The sequence below is a fragment of the Bicyclus anynana genome, chromosome 11 (assembly GCF_947172395.1).
Source record: "Bicyclus anynana chromosome 11, ilBicAnyn1.1, whole genome shotgun sequence".
NCBI classification, from domain to species: domain Eukaryota; kingdom Metazoa; phylum Arthropoda; class Insecta; order Lepidoptera; family Nymphalidae; genus Bicyclus; species Bicyclus anynana.
Genome location: NC_069093.1, coordinates 3,201,672 through 3,214,919, shown reverse-complemented (window position 1 = coordinate 3,214,919; position 13,248 = coordinate 3,201,672). Strand labels below are relative to the sequence as shown.

At 37.5% G+C, this 13,248-nt stretch overlaps 1 protein-coding gene across 5 annotated transcripts in view; it reads left to right on the top strand.

Moving 5' to 3' along the window:
* Positions 1-13,248, top strand: part of LOC112049882 (zinc finger protein 382) — a 28,642-nt gene that overhangs the window by 5,594 nt on the left and 9,800 nt on the right. For 4 of the 5 annotated variants that reach the window (XM_052884234.1, XM_024087927.2, XM_052884236.1 and 1 more), the window contains exons 3-11: positions 2,758-2,887; positions 4,148-4,255; positions 5,412-5,495; positions 7,941-8,041; positions 8,845-8,967; positions 9,283-9,381; positions 10,353-10,542; positions 11,497-11,725; positions 12,275-12,441. In XM_052884234.1, coding sequence (XP_052740194.1) covers positions 2,758-2,887; positions 4,148-4,255; positions 5,412-5,495; positions 7,941-8,041; positions 8,845-8,967; positions 9,283-9,381; positions 10,353-10,542; positions 11,497-11,725; positions 12,275-12,441 — 1,231 coding nt within the window. The remainder of the gene's footprint in view (positions 1-2,757; positions 2,888-4,147; positions 4,256-5,411; positions 5,496-7,940; positions 8,042-8,844; positions 8,968-9,282; positions 9,382-10,352; positions 10,543-11,496; positions 11,726-12,274; positions 12,442-13,248) is intronic. The other variant, XM_052884233.1, reaches the window with a different exon arrangement.

The following is a 13,248-nucleotide window of genomic DNA, read 5'->3' as shown; positions in this document are numbered from 1 at the left end:
ATATACATACATCCGAACATAGAATATCGTTCGTTTTGGAAGTCGATTAAAAATACTTTTATAACACGTGTTTCTCAAGGAGGTATATTAGGCCTTGTTTCTTTAATTTTTATCGACTAGGTATGTCGCACGGTTTCACTCGCTTAAACCTCGTTTCTGTGATAATAGGAGGAAAAGTAACTGTATTGTTCATTCAAATGTTAATCCAAATGTGTTCAGTAATTCTGGCAAGATTGAGTAACATCCATCCATCTAAACTTTCGCATTGTGTTCTACTTATTTTCCCTGTTATTTTACTTAATAAATGTACTAGCTGACGCTCCTCGTTTCACCCGCGTATTTCCCGTTTCCGCGAAAATATAGGGATAAAATATACCATATGACACTCACAAATAACGTGGCTTTCCAATGGTAAAAGGAATTTAAAATCGGTTCAGTAGATCCAGAGATTAGCTCCTACAAACTTTACTTCTTTATAATAATAATAATAATAATTTATTTACTTCAGGTTATACACCCATTTAAAATATACATAAATAGCGGACGCCCGCGAATCCGTCCGCGTAAATTTCGATGTCAACTTTACTACTACCCCTACCCTACCCAACCCCTACCTTACCTACACCCTACCCCCATCCTACCCCTACCCTCCCCGTACCCTATCCCTTTCCTACCCCATTCTCACGCCTATCCTACCCCTACCCTACCACTTCCCTATCCTACCCGTACCTCTACCCTACCACTACCCTAAACCCGGCCATAAACCTACCCTTCCCCTACACTACCCCTACGCTTCCCTACCCGTACCCTACCCTACCCTGTAATTTCTCTATCTTACTCCTACCCTTAGTAAAATCGGTCCAGTCCTTCCAGAGTGGTGGTATGAACAAGAGAAATAGAAACTTCTATGCTAATAATATAAAGAGGTAAAGTTTGTGTGGTTGTAGGAGGTAATCTCTAGATCTACTGGACCGATTTGGAAAATTGTTTTACCAATAGAAAGCTACGTTATTTGCGAGTGTCATAGGCTATGTTTGATCCCCATATTCACACGGGAACGGGAACTACGGGAACTACGGGTAAATGAAAGCGCCGGGCGTCATATAGCGGAATTTCTGCGTCTTTTAGAAATATTATCTCCGAAACTATTTAAGTAATTAACATACTGTAAAGGGCAAATCTTATCTCCATAATATCCTTGTGATTATTAAATAATTTATTTTAATAAGGACTAAAGTTTAGTTGTATAAATAATGACGTAAACCTAAGTATATAAAATTAATAATTTTTAAAACACAAAAGGTACTATATCTGCTAATATATAGAAGATAGATATATGGTGTCGCGGACTTTTTTGTAGAACTTTTAAAGGGTCATAAAGCCTCCATACATTAATTTCAATTTTACACAATAGTTAAGGCAGCGCATGCGAATAAGTCTGTTTAAGAGAATTTTCAGTCCGACCTGTATGACAAAAACTGTGATAACTCGGCTAATATATATAATATCTATATAAAATATAGCCTATAGCACTCCCCGATAATGTAGCATTCTACTGGTGAAAGAATTTTTAAAATCGGACCAGTAGTTCCGAAGATTACCCCATTTAAAAAATGTGACAAACTTACAAACTTACAAACTTTACCTCTTTATAATATTAGTATAGATAAGTACAGATAATAATTAAATAATAAATCTATAGACATTTCTGAGAGCAAACATTTTTTTTTATTATTTCTTGTTCCTGTCGTGATGCACGGTAAGCCAATATTTTAGAATAGGGTTTATAATGTTAGTAATTATTTTGTTCTATAATGTTTAAAATATGTTTTATAATTACTATGAAGTATTATATTACATAGTTAAAAAAATCGTAATACAAGTTGAGCAGGTAAAAATATTCATTGTTATTTAAATTTTGGAAAGGGTTATTTTTTACCCTAAATATAGTTATACTGTGACTTAGCCGTTAGCCTCGATTTATAAAAGGGGTCATGTATGATCTTTTCGCACCCTATTTGGTTTATCATCTTGCCATCTGCTGGTATAGTTGTTTCAACTTTTTTAGGGTTCTGTACAAAAATGGAATCCTTATTTTTCAAATATTGTCCAGTTCATTCATCTATACTAATATTATAAAGAGGAGAGATTTGATTGTCTGTTTGTTTGCATTGAGTAATTCGAAACTATTGAAATTTCAAAAATACTTTCACTGTTGGAAGCTACACTATCCAGGCTTTATTTTATTTACGTATTTAGCCGTGTTTCATAATCAATTAATATGAATAACACACACGATAGTTTAAATTCCAAAGTAGTCAAAAGTCTAAATCGATTTAGATAAAATTTAGTATAGAGATAAATTGGAACCTAGAGCAGAACGTAGACTTTTTTTTTGACTTTATAATATTAGTGGAGCCGTGATAGCCCAGTGGATATGACCTCTTCTTCTGATTCCGGAGGGTGTGGGTTCGAATCCGGTCCCGGGCATGCACCTCCAACTTTTCAGTTGTATGCATTTTAAGAAATTAAAATATCACGTGTCTCAAACGGTGAAGGAAAAACATCGTGAGGAAACCTGCATACCAGAGGATTTTCTTAATTCTCTGCGTGTGTCAAGTCTGCCATTAAGCCAGAGTGGTGGACTATTGGCCTAACCCCTCTCATTCTGAGAGGAGACTCGCAAAGCAGTGAGCCGAATATGGGATGATAATGATGATGATGATGATGATATTAGTATGAATGTTATGTTTCCAGGTGGTGGGCATGGTGGGCGGGGTGAACATGGGCGACGGCATGCAGTACGTGCGCGCCATCGACAGCTCCACCATCCCGGGCACGCCGCAGCTCATCTCCGTGCCCATCGCCTTGCCTGGGACCAAACCTGGTGCGTTTACATCCTGCTCAATAAAAAAAAATCGTATTGAACATTCACTGCTGTCGGTTCATGGGAGAATAGGGATGATGACAGTTTTTTAAATTTTGTAAAAATAACGGTATCTGCGATCATTATTTTCGGAGCTACAGGGATTTAAAGCGTCAGATTATCTTTGTTATTTGTGCGTTTATGTTTTATAGTTCAAATATTGGAAAATGACACATTTAATGTAAGGAAGCTAAAACTGTATAAATTTTCTTCTAATTACGATAAAAAAAGGAGATAGTCCAAAAATGTATGGAGCCCAGGATCATTCATTGTACCCTAGCGGAAATAAAACAAAATATTTTTTTAACTATTTTTGATTATACAAATCTACGAATTTACTTTAATTCTTTCGAAATAATATTCACTATCTCCCAAGAAATGCAACACTAATATGGGTAATAATAGCGGATTGATAACGTTTTCAATGCAGTAATCGATTTGATGTTTGCTATCTATTATCATGTCATAGTTGCATAGTTGCTATAAGGGCGCCATCTTGATAAAACTCAAAAAGTTAGGTTTTAATTTTATTTATTTCTTTTTATTTAGTTACATTTATTCACTTTAATAAATCTTAATAAAATCCTTGTATTTTTACCTGACTGCAAAAAGGGTAAAAAGAGGTTTTTCGCACGTATCTTGTATGTATGTATGTATGTAAAATTCTTTATTACCTCATATCTTCCAAACCACTGAACGGATTTACAAACCCGACTGCATAAAGTATAAAATTACTGAAAAGAAAAAAAACAAGCTCAGTCCAGAAGTGTAGAAAGCAATTAGAAAGCAGTTGGGACCTTAAATAACCTTAAATGTTATTTATTTTGCAAATATCCAGACAATCTTTACTTTTTATGTATAAATTAGTTATTTTTCACTTTATTGGGGGGGGGGGGGGGAGGTCTGTCTGTCTGTTTGTGGCACCATAGCTCTATAACAGATGAAGCGATTTCAATTTAGTTTTCATCGAAATTTAATTTTTTTTTGTATCGAAGGTGACTTTTAGGCGAGTGTTCTTAGAAATGTTTGATGAAAATCGGTTGAGCCGTTTAAAAGTGGGGAAGAATAACCGAATGTCTGCAAATATACTCGAGTGGGGTCGCACTGAAAGATAATATTGATGACTTGATCAAGAGTGTAATTAATAATTTCATGATTTTCGGGGGTTTTTCAAAATTTACAATTTTATGTTATATTTAATGATGTTGGAATTACTTGCAGGTGACCCACAGCCGACGGTGCAGATTCAAGTGCTAAGTCCGAATGTAACGCTACAGCAACAACAGCCAAAGTACCAAATGCAAATACCCATACAGGGATTCCAGCAAGGTAACTTGGACTTTGATTTAATTCTTTACAAGTTAGCCCTACAAGGCCACCTGCTAACCTATCCACTATTTTGGTCGTTATTTATCTACTATATAAAAATAAGTCGGGTTTTCCTTCCTGACGCTATAACTCCAGAACGCACGAACCGATTTCCACGGTTTTGCATTCGTTGGAAAGGTCTCAGGCTCTGTGAGGTTTATAGCAAAGAAAATTCAGGAAAAATTTCAACGTAAGGTAGAGGTTGGGTAGAGTACGGGTAGGGTACGGGAGGGTAGGGTAGGGTAGGGGTAGTGTAGGGTAGGGGTAGGGTAGGGTAGAGGTATTTGAAAGTTTACATCGAGTTTCACGCGAGCGAAGTCGCGGGCATCCGCTAGTAACCTAATAAAATAAACATCAAATCAATTGACAAAATGTCATTTACCTACTGTGTGATATCCACCAGCACCGGATGACATTTTTAACCGACTTCAAAAAAAGGAGGAGGTTTCTCAATTCGACCGTATATATATTTTTTTCCACAGAATCTCAATTTCGTATATTTCAACTAGCATACGTCAAAGATAGTGAATTAGCCTGCTAATAGGAGTAGGATGAAAATCTACACCTCTTTCGGTTTCTACACGACATCGTAGTGGATGTCATCGCTTGGCGGTACGTCTTTATCTTTAGGATGGTAAGTAGTCACGGCTGGAGCCTCCCACCAGCCAGACCTGGAACTATTAAGAAAACCTAAATCTGCCTCACTGGGATCGAACCCAGGACCTCCGTCTTGTAAATCCACCGCGCATACCACTGCGCCACGGACGTCTTCAAAATCTTTGGATCTACTGAAATGATTTTGAAAATTCTTTTACCACTAGAAAGCCACGTTATTTGTGAGTGTCATAGGCGTTTTATCTACGTTTTGTAGTGGGAACGGGAACTAGCGGGCTAGTTTTTAATATGCATTTGTATCCATTATTGTGTATGTCTTGAGAATTTTCTTAATTCTCTATGTGTGTGAAGTCTGCCAATCCGCATTGGGCCAGCGTGGTGGACTATTGGCCTAACACCTCATTCTGAAAGGAGACTCGAGCTCAGCAGTGATTCAAATATGGGTTGATAACGATTGTGTATGTAACAGTAGTCAAATAAACAAATGTATGTTTGTCCGCAGGCGGCACAGTACTGACGCTCGCCTACTCGCCCGACGGCAATGAAAATGGTGGGTTCCAACTTATAGGAAACTCATTACCCGAAGGTAAGGAATTATTATGTAAAGGGATCTAAGATTAGTGGTCTGTGAGCGGCCACCATTTTGTAATTTTACGAAAATCATGACCTATTAGTGTGGAAGGGGACGATATTAAGAAAAAGGCTAACATTATTTTAAATACCGTACTTAAAATTGAAAATTTTGAAAGACCGTAGTGTATGAAATTATTAATTACACTCTCAATCAATTCATTGATATTCTCTTTCAGTGCGCTTTCATTTGAGACCCCACTCTAGTATATTTCGGTTGTTCTTCCCCAATTTCCATCCCACAACTTTTAACGTGACGTGTCTGTCTGCAGACTGGCAGACAGACACGTCATATAACACCCCACTTTCTGCGTCGACGGTTAAAAATAAATAATAATATAAACTTTATGTTCAGGTACGTTCAGGATGCGATCAGGTGATTACACTTTGAGAGTTAATACGTGTTCAGTGCTGTAACATCGCGCACCGTTTTTCACCTGCTGTTAGGGTTGCCACTTATAAAAAACTTATCACTAGTTGTCAGAAATTAAAATTATCATAAACTAGCTGACGCGACGTAGTTAAAAGCCCTCTAAATAGCCCTTTATCTACTAAATTACAGCATTTTCAGTAGCATTCGCAAAACGAGAAATCTATCGAAAAGAAAACACATATTGTTGATCAATAGTAGTATCGATATTTCGTTGCGATGAGACAAAAGACCTACAGGATTCTCTCTACGTATTACCTCGTGACAGGAGATAGTTGAATTAGCAATCTAATATATAAAATTCTCGTGTCGCGGTGTTCGAACTTGAACTCCTCCGAAACGGCTCGACCGATTTTGATGAAATTTTTTGTGCATATTCAGTAGGTCTGAGAATCGGCCAACATTTATTTTTCAAACCCCTAAATCCTAGGATAGGGTAGTGGTAGGGTAGGGATATGGTATAGGGATAGGGTAGGGGTAGGGTAGCGGTAGGGTAGGGGTAGGGTAGGGGTAGGGTAGGGTAGTGGTAGGGTAGGTTTATGGCATAGGGATAGGGTAGGGTAGGGTAGTGGTAGGGTAGTTGTAGGGTAGGGTAGGGGTAGAGTAGAGGTAGGGTAGGGGTAGGGTAGGGGTAGGGGTAGGAGTATGGTAGTGTTAAAGTAGGGATAGGGAAGAAGTGCAAATAAATAAATTAATAAGTCAAAGCGAAGCTTGAGCGAGTCCGCTAGTTTTTCTATAAAAATATATATATTTTTTTTCAATTCTACATTATACATATTATCACGTTCGCTGCGGTACGAGGTCAATTGACCTTGTAAGTATAGCATCTTCAAGAGTTACGAGGTCGACGGACCCCGTACCACACCACATAAAGTTTTAGTACGAGGTCAAAAAACCTCGTAACGCACCAGAGTAAAGTACAGAAAAATCAGTGCCGCAGCGAACGTGCTATTATAGCATTATCGTATCTTAAAGAACAGGTGGCAACCCTGTCATTCACATCATATGCACCCTAACTAATACAAATTATTATGGGATCAGATATCAAAGTCTTGTAGGTTCAATGTTATTCACACCAACTCTTCAAGTCTAACATACAAATATTTTTACACTGACCTAAATTTCATAACCGAGTCATTATTATATTAATAATCATTATTGAAAATTTGAGCTATCAATATGAATAAGCATATTTACTACATTATTTCCTACTCATAAACATTCATACATTAAGCTTCGAGTTGAATAAAGTTCTTTGGGATCAGTAATTTTTCATATTTACTAAATATCGAAAATAAGAATTTAAATAATTTATGGCATGAATGGCAGAAGACCCGAAAAGGTGATTAAAATATAGGAAAATACTTTACTTTGATTTTGATTTTTGATTTTGATTTTGATGTTGTTGATAATCTACATCAAGTATGGGTGTATGGGTGGGTATGTTTAGAAGAATAACCAATAAAAAAAAACAATTTCATGACGCTCGAGTAAATCCACATATTACGCTATGTTTCAGCTTATGGAGCTTTCTGTCAGTAAACCTTTTAATAATCAAAATGGGTTCAAGGTCAATATTCCCTAGTCTATACGGACTTTGCCCTGTAGGGACACTTAAAAGAGGCCTACGATAATGATTAGATAAAGATGAACTTTATAAAAGTAAAGATAAACTGTATAAAAATAACGATATCTTAATATATAAATGCGAAAGGTAAGGAAATTTGGCAGGAAGGTAGTCTATAGTTGGTAGGTATCCACTAAGAATGGATTTTGCGATAGGGCCGCATTAAAGAGGTATAAGGGCGGACGAAGTCGCGGACGTCCGCAACTACTTTATAAAAATAACGATAAACTTTATAAAAATAAAGATAAACTTTATAAAAATAAAGATAAACTTTATAAAAATAAAGATAAACTTTATAAAAATAAAGATAAATTTTATAAATATAAAGATTTACGTGTGTTCAGGTCTGCAGGTGTTGGCAGCTATGCCGCACGAGATGCAGCTAATACAGCCGCAGCAGGCGCAAGACAGCAAGGAACAGGTGCAGCAGAGTATGCAGCATCAGGTACGACTTAGTGACGTCATCCTAAATGCAATATGGCGTAAGTCACAAAGTTAACTTGACGGCCTCTGTGACGCAGTGGTAAGCGAGGTGGAATTACAAGACGGAGGTCCTGGGTTCGATCCCCGGCTGGGCCGATTGAGGTTTTCTTAATTGGTCCAGGTCTGGCTTTTAGGAGGCTTTGGCCGTGGCTAGTTACCACCCTACCGACAAATAAGAAAGTTACAAGGGTTCAGACCCTTAAATGTCCAACAAATATGTTTAATATTTATTTTAACTTTTCTATAGCATCATATGAGAAATCAGAAAAAAAGAGAGAACGAGAAAGTAATCATAAAAATATATTTCAAACCATTTATACCCGGATTCATTTAAAAAGTCCCAAATTTTCTATTCATCAACTTTTTTTTCTTTTTTTTTTTTATTCTTTACAAGTTAGCCCTTGACTGCAATCTCACCAGATGGTAAGTGACGATGCAATAAGCTATGCTAAGTTGGAAGCGGGCTTACTTGTTAAGAGGGGGATAAAAATCCACACCCCTTTCGGTTTTTCCACGACATCGAACCGGAACGCGAAATCGCTTGGCGGTACGTCTTTGTCGGTAGGATGGTCACTAGACACGGCCGAAGCCTCCCACCAGCCAATTAAGAAAACCTCAACCCAGCCGGGGATCGAAACCAGAACTTCCGTCTTGTAAATCCACCGCTTCTCTTGATTAATTCTGAAAAAAAATCTTTACTTCTAATATTACAATTATTTCTTAATATCATGTATCCTTTTAATTATCTTATTTTCTGTTCACCAGGTGTTCATAACTCCGAACAATCAAATAATAATAAACGGGCCGGATGTGAAGCCTCAGCTCACTAACAATAACCCGGAAATATCTAATATTGTTATCAAGGAGGAGTACGTCGAAAATGATGATGTAAGTTTCTTTTAGCTAATTATTGAATATTATCTAGTCAACATAAAGGTCTTTGTTCATTAAAGCCGCGCGGCACCAGGCCAACTACGCCTGAGTATCTTTGACCAATCACACTAGAGACTTTAAGTAGTTTGAAGGCTCGCATCAAATGGAATCTTTGGAAATGAGAATTATTTCCTACGTTTTTCATTGGACGGTTCTGATCGAATGTCATAAAGTGATCCTTTTTGTTGCAATGTTGACTGCTGGGGTTTTTTTTTTTTAATATTTGTAAATTTTAACTTGTATTTTTAATCAGTGTATATCTTTTTGCAGGAAAGTTCACAAGGCACAGAAACTGGTGACGGCAACCCGTGGCAGATCGCCAACTCCTCGCAGGACCTAGTCAAATACCTCAACACATTGCCACCGCAAGTGAGTGTGACTTTTTTATATTAAAAGCTGAAAACGATATAATATACAAAAATCGGTATATGCATGACATTAAGCTTGGATTGTTCAATCAACTGTTAGGGTCATAGCTCTTCTTCTTCTTCTTCTTTATTCTGGGCCGTTTCCGCACTTAGCCATTTGATTGGCCGTTGTGCGTGGGTCCCTCCGGTGTAGGTTCCCGCTGGATTTATTCCATCCAGCCGAGCTCGCTCCAGAAGCTTAGCAGGCCGCCCAGGTCGCCGATAGCCTCATGGAGTGTCGCTGAGGAGCCAATGTAGGTTGCTCGTTGTTCCGTTACGCCTCTGCGGGGGGGTCATAGCTGATTAGAACTTCTTTGCACCCGATTTGCACTGCCTTGCATTCTTGATAGCAAGCGAGGTGATTTATAATACTTTGGATACTTGGAGTATAGTATAGTGATGTAAGCTCATGTACACAGAAGTACATGTCCTCCTTACTTAATAGAAGAGGGGGCTTGGAGCTTAAAACCACCATGCTGGTTGTCGGACTTACGCATCGTGAGATTATGCTTGACTTTATAAACATTTTTCATACAATTATATGTTGAAACGGCACTTACGCTTTTCGTGTTACAATTGCCAGATTGAATGAAGATTACAATATTTTAACCTGTAATACAATTAAAAACTTAGTAATAAATCATCATTTTTAAATTTATACTAGTTAATTTTAGTTTATAATGTAGCAAATCAGTTAAATAATTTAATTTATACATAATTTACAATGTTACGAACGAAGATTACAATATTTTAAGCTGTAATTTATATAGTTAAAAACTTGATATTATATTAACAGAAGAAAGTAAAGCATAATATTTCATACCCTGATCCAAGATTCGAATCCAGGTCCGGATCCAAATAATAATAAATATTGTTTGTCATTTGTTTATGTGTTGCCATAATAAAAATGTGTGTTGTTTATTGTTGTTGCAGCAAAATTTAGAAGTGATGCAAATGTTGTTACAGCAAACGCAGGCATTGCCCGCCTCGTTACAACAGTTTCTGCGGCTCAACCCGGCCGACAACAACAAGAGGAACGAAGTCACTGTTGAAGTGGAAATGAGTGCGGACAACAAAAATGAAATGCTTGTAGATGGGGTCAATGAACCCGTGATGGATGAGGGTGAGTTTAACTTAGTCAAAGTTCAAATCAAAAATCATTTATTTCAAATAGGCTCAGTTTACAAGCACTTTTGACACGTCAGTTGACTATTTGTAAAGATTTACCACTGGTTCGGAAGGCAGATTCTGCTGAGAAGATACCGGCAAGAAACTCAACAGTGTCTGGGGAGCAATGACAACAATGATATTCATTATTCTTTTATTTATTTCGGTTATGTTGCATCTTAGGCCTACAGGCGGTCCCATGGTGGTCATGTCAGAATAATATGATGATTAAGGGAAAAACATTTGCTTATTGATTAAAGGTTAGTTGAGTTACTTAATTGTAAAGATGCTTGGAGACCTACCTTCACATGGGGGGTTAAAACTAAAAGAAATTTTAATTGTATTTTTTTCAATAGAGCAACTGTTGAGTCTCTTGCTGTCCCTTCCGGCGGTAGAGTCTTTACAAATAGTCTAACTTTATGTTTCAAAAGGTCTTGTGAACTAAGCCTACTTGATTCATACATATTGATTTTGATTTATTGATTTATTGATTTTTCATTGAATTTGTAATTTGTAGTCTATTTATTAAATGATAAATGATCACAACTTTTATATGAGTTGCATGCATGCAGCCATTACTCTAAAAATCGAAAAATAACATCGTACCTATGTCCTTCCTATTGATTCGTTTGAGGGCGGTGCTATGCCAATTAGGCCCTTAAGCGCCTTGAACCCTCAAACTTAGTATTTCAGTTATTTTGATTTTAACACAAAATTACTGAACCGATTTTTATGAAAATGAAATGGGACCAATAATGTATAGTTAATTCTTTCAAACAAAAAATAATTTCCAAAATTGATTAATAAATGACGAAGTCATACATACGGTAACAAACATAAAAAAAACATATGCGCCTAATTGAGGACCTCCTCCTTTTTTGAAGTGGGCTAAAAATGACTTCTGTTACAGAGGACAACATCCAAATACTGAACAAGAAGAAGAAGAAATACAAGAAGAAACCGCCGAAGCCGGCGCGGCCGAGGCCGGGGTCGATAGTCATAGCCACAGCAACGGATGGGACGCCCATCTTCTGCTGCCCGGAATGTAATATGGCCTATCCGGAGAAGGAACAGTTGGAGATGCATCTGTCTGTGCATAAGATCGAGAGGCGGTTCATATGCGGCATATGCGGAGCTGGGTAATTTTTATTGTCAAAGAACAGTTGCAGTGGCAAGTAGAGCAAAGCAAATTTTGGTTGCTACTTGCAAAATAGAAAAAAAAATTATTAATACTTGCGTCTTTTGATTATTATATATTAAAATAATACATTTCTGAATGGTGTAAAAAAAATAATTTATATTGTAATGTGTGAATATATTTCTTAAAAGAATAATTTTCATCTCAAGGAAAGGAAGTCAAAAATTAAAGATTATGTTTATATTATCTTGTAGGATGTTGTGTGTCCGTTGTGTTGAGTCCGATGTATCAAGGGCAATTTTTATCCCGCAAACAACAAACTTGTTCGATTCAATGGACGTAACGTGACGTCTCTGACTTAGTCTGCCAGTGTCGCTGGGTCATAAAGTTGTGACTTCTTTCCAAGATCCATTTTAGAAATGTAAAATAGGCATCTTTTAAAGTAATAATAGAATTAAAAAAACTGGTACACTAGCATTTTATTGTTTGCTGGGTTTGGCTTTTGGATCTTTAACTTTATTTATTAATAATTTAATGTATGGTTTTACAGACTGAAACGCAAGGAGCACTTAGAACGTCACAAGCTGGGTCACAACCCCGAGCGGCCCTACGTGTGCGGCATCTGCGGGAAGGGCTTCAAGCGGCGCGAGCATCTCAACTTGCACGCCGTCATACACTCCGGCGTCAAGACCGAAATGTGTGGCCAGTGCGGGAAAGGTAAGGCTCTATTGCTATCTGTTTCTCAATGCGACAGTTATCCGGCTCGAAGGACCAATAAAACGTTTGCTGTTGTCTAACACTTTTGTGTTAGGCTGAAATTTTTGGATAGTACGGGAAAGGTGCGGTTCTATATCTCTGTATCTTATATCGCCAGCTATTCGTCTCGAAGGACCAATAAAATGTTTGCTGTTGTTTGACACTTTGGCGTTAAGACTGAAATGTGTGAAAAGTTCGGCAAAGGTACGGTTTAATACGTCTATCTTTTATATCGCCAGCTATTCGGCTCGAAGGACCAATAAAATGTTTGCCGTTGTCTGGCACTTTGGCGTTAAGACTGAAATGTATTGTCAGTGCGGGAAAGGTTCGGGCTCTGTCTCTCATTACGGTAGCTATCGGACCGAAGGCACATATATTGCTATTGTGTTTTACTTCGTCGTCAACAGAGAGATGTGTGGACAGTATGGAAAAGGTTCAACTCTCTTAATGTCTCATTGTGGCAGCTATCCGGCTCGTAGGCCATTAAAATGTTTGCTTTTGTCTTACACTCCAGCGTAAAAAATTAAATATGTAGACAGTGCGGGAAAGGTATAGCTCTATATTTCGTATCCGTCTCAGTGCGAAAACTATCAGGCTCGAAGGACCATTAAAATGTTTGCTGTTGTTTGACACTTTTTCGTTAAGACTGAAATGTGTGAAAAGTTCGGCAAAGGTACGGTTAAATACGTCTATCTCTTATATCGCCAGCTATCTGGCTCGAAGGACCAATAAAATGTTTGCCTTTGTCTGGCACTTTGGCGTTAAGAC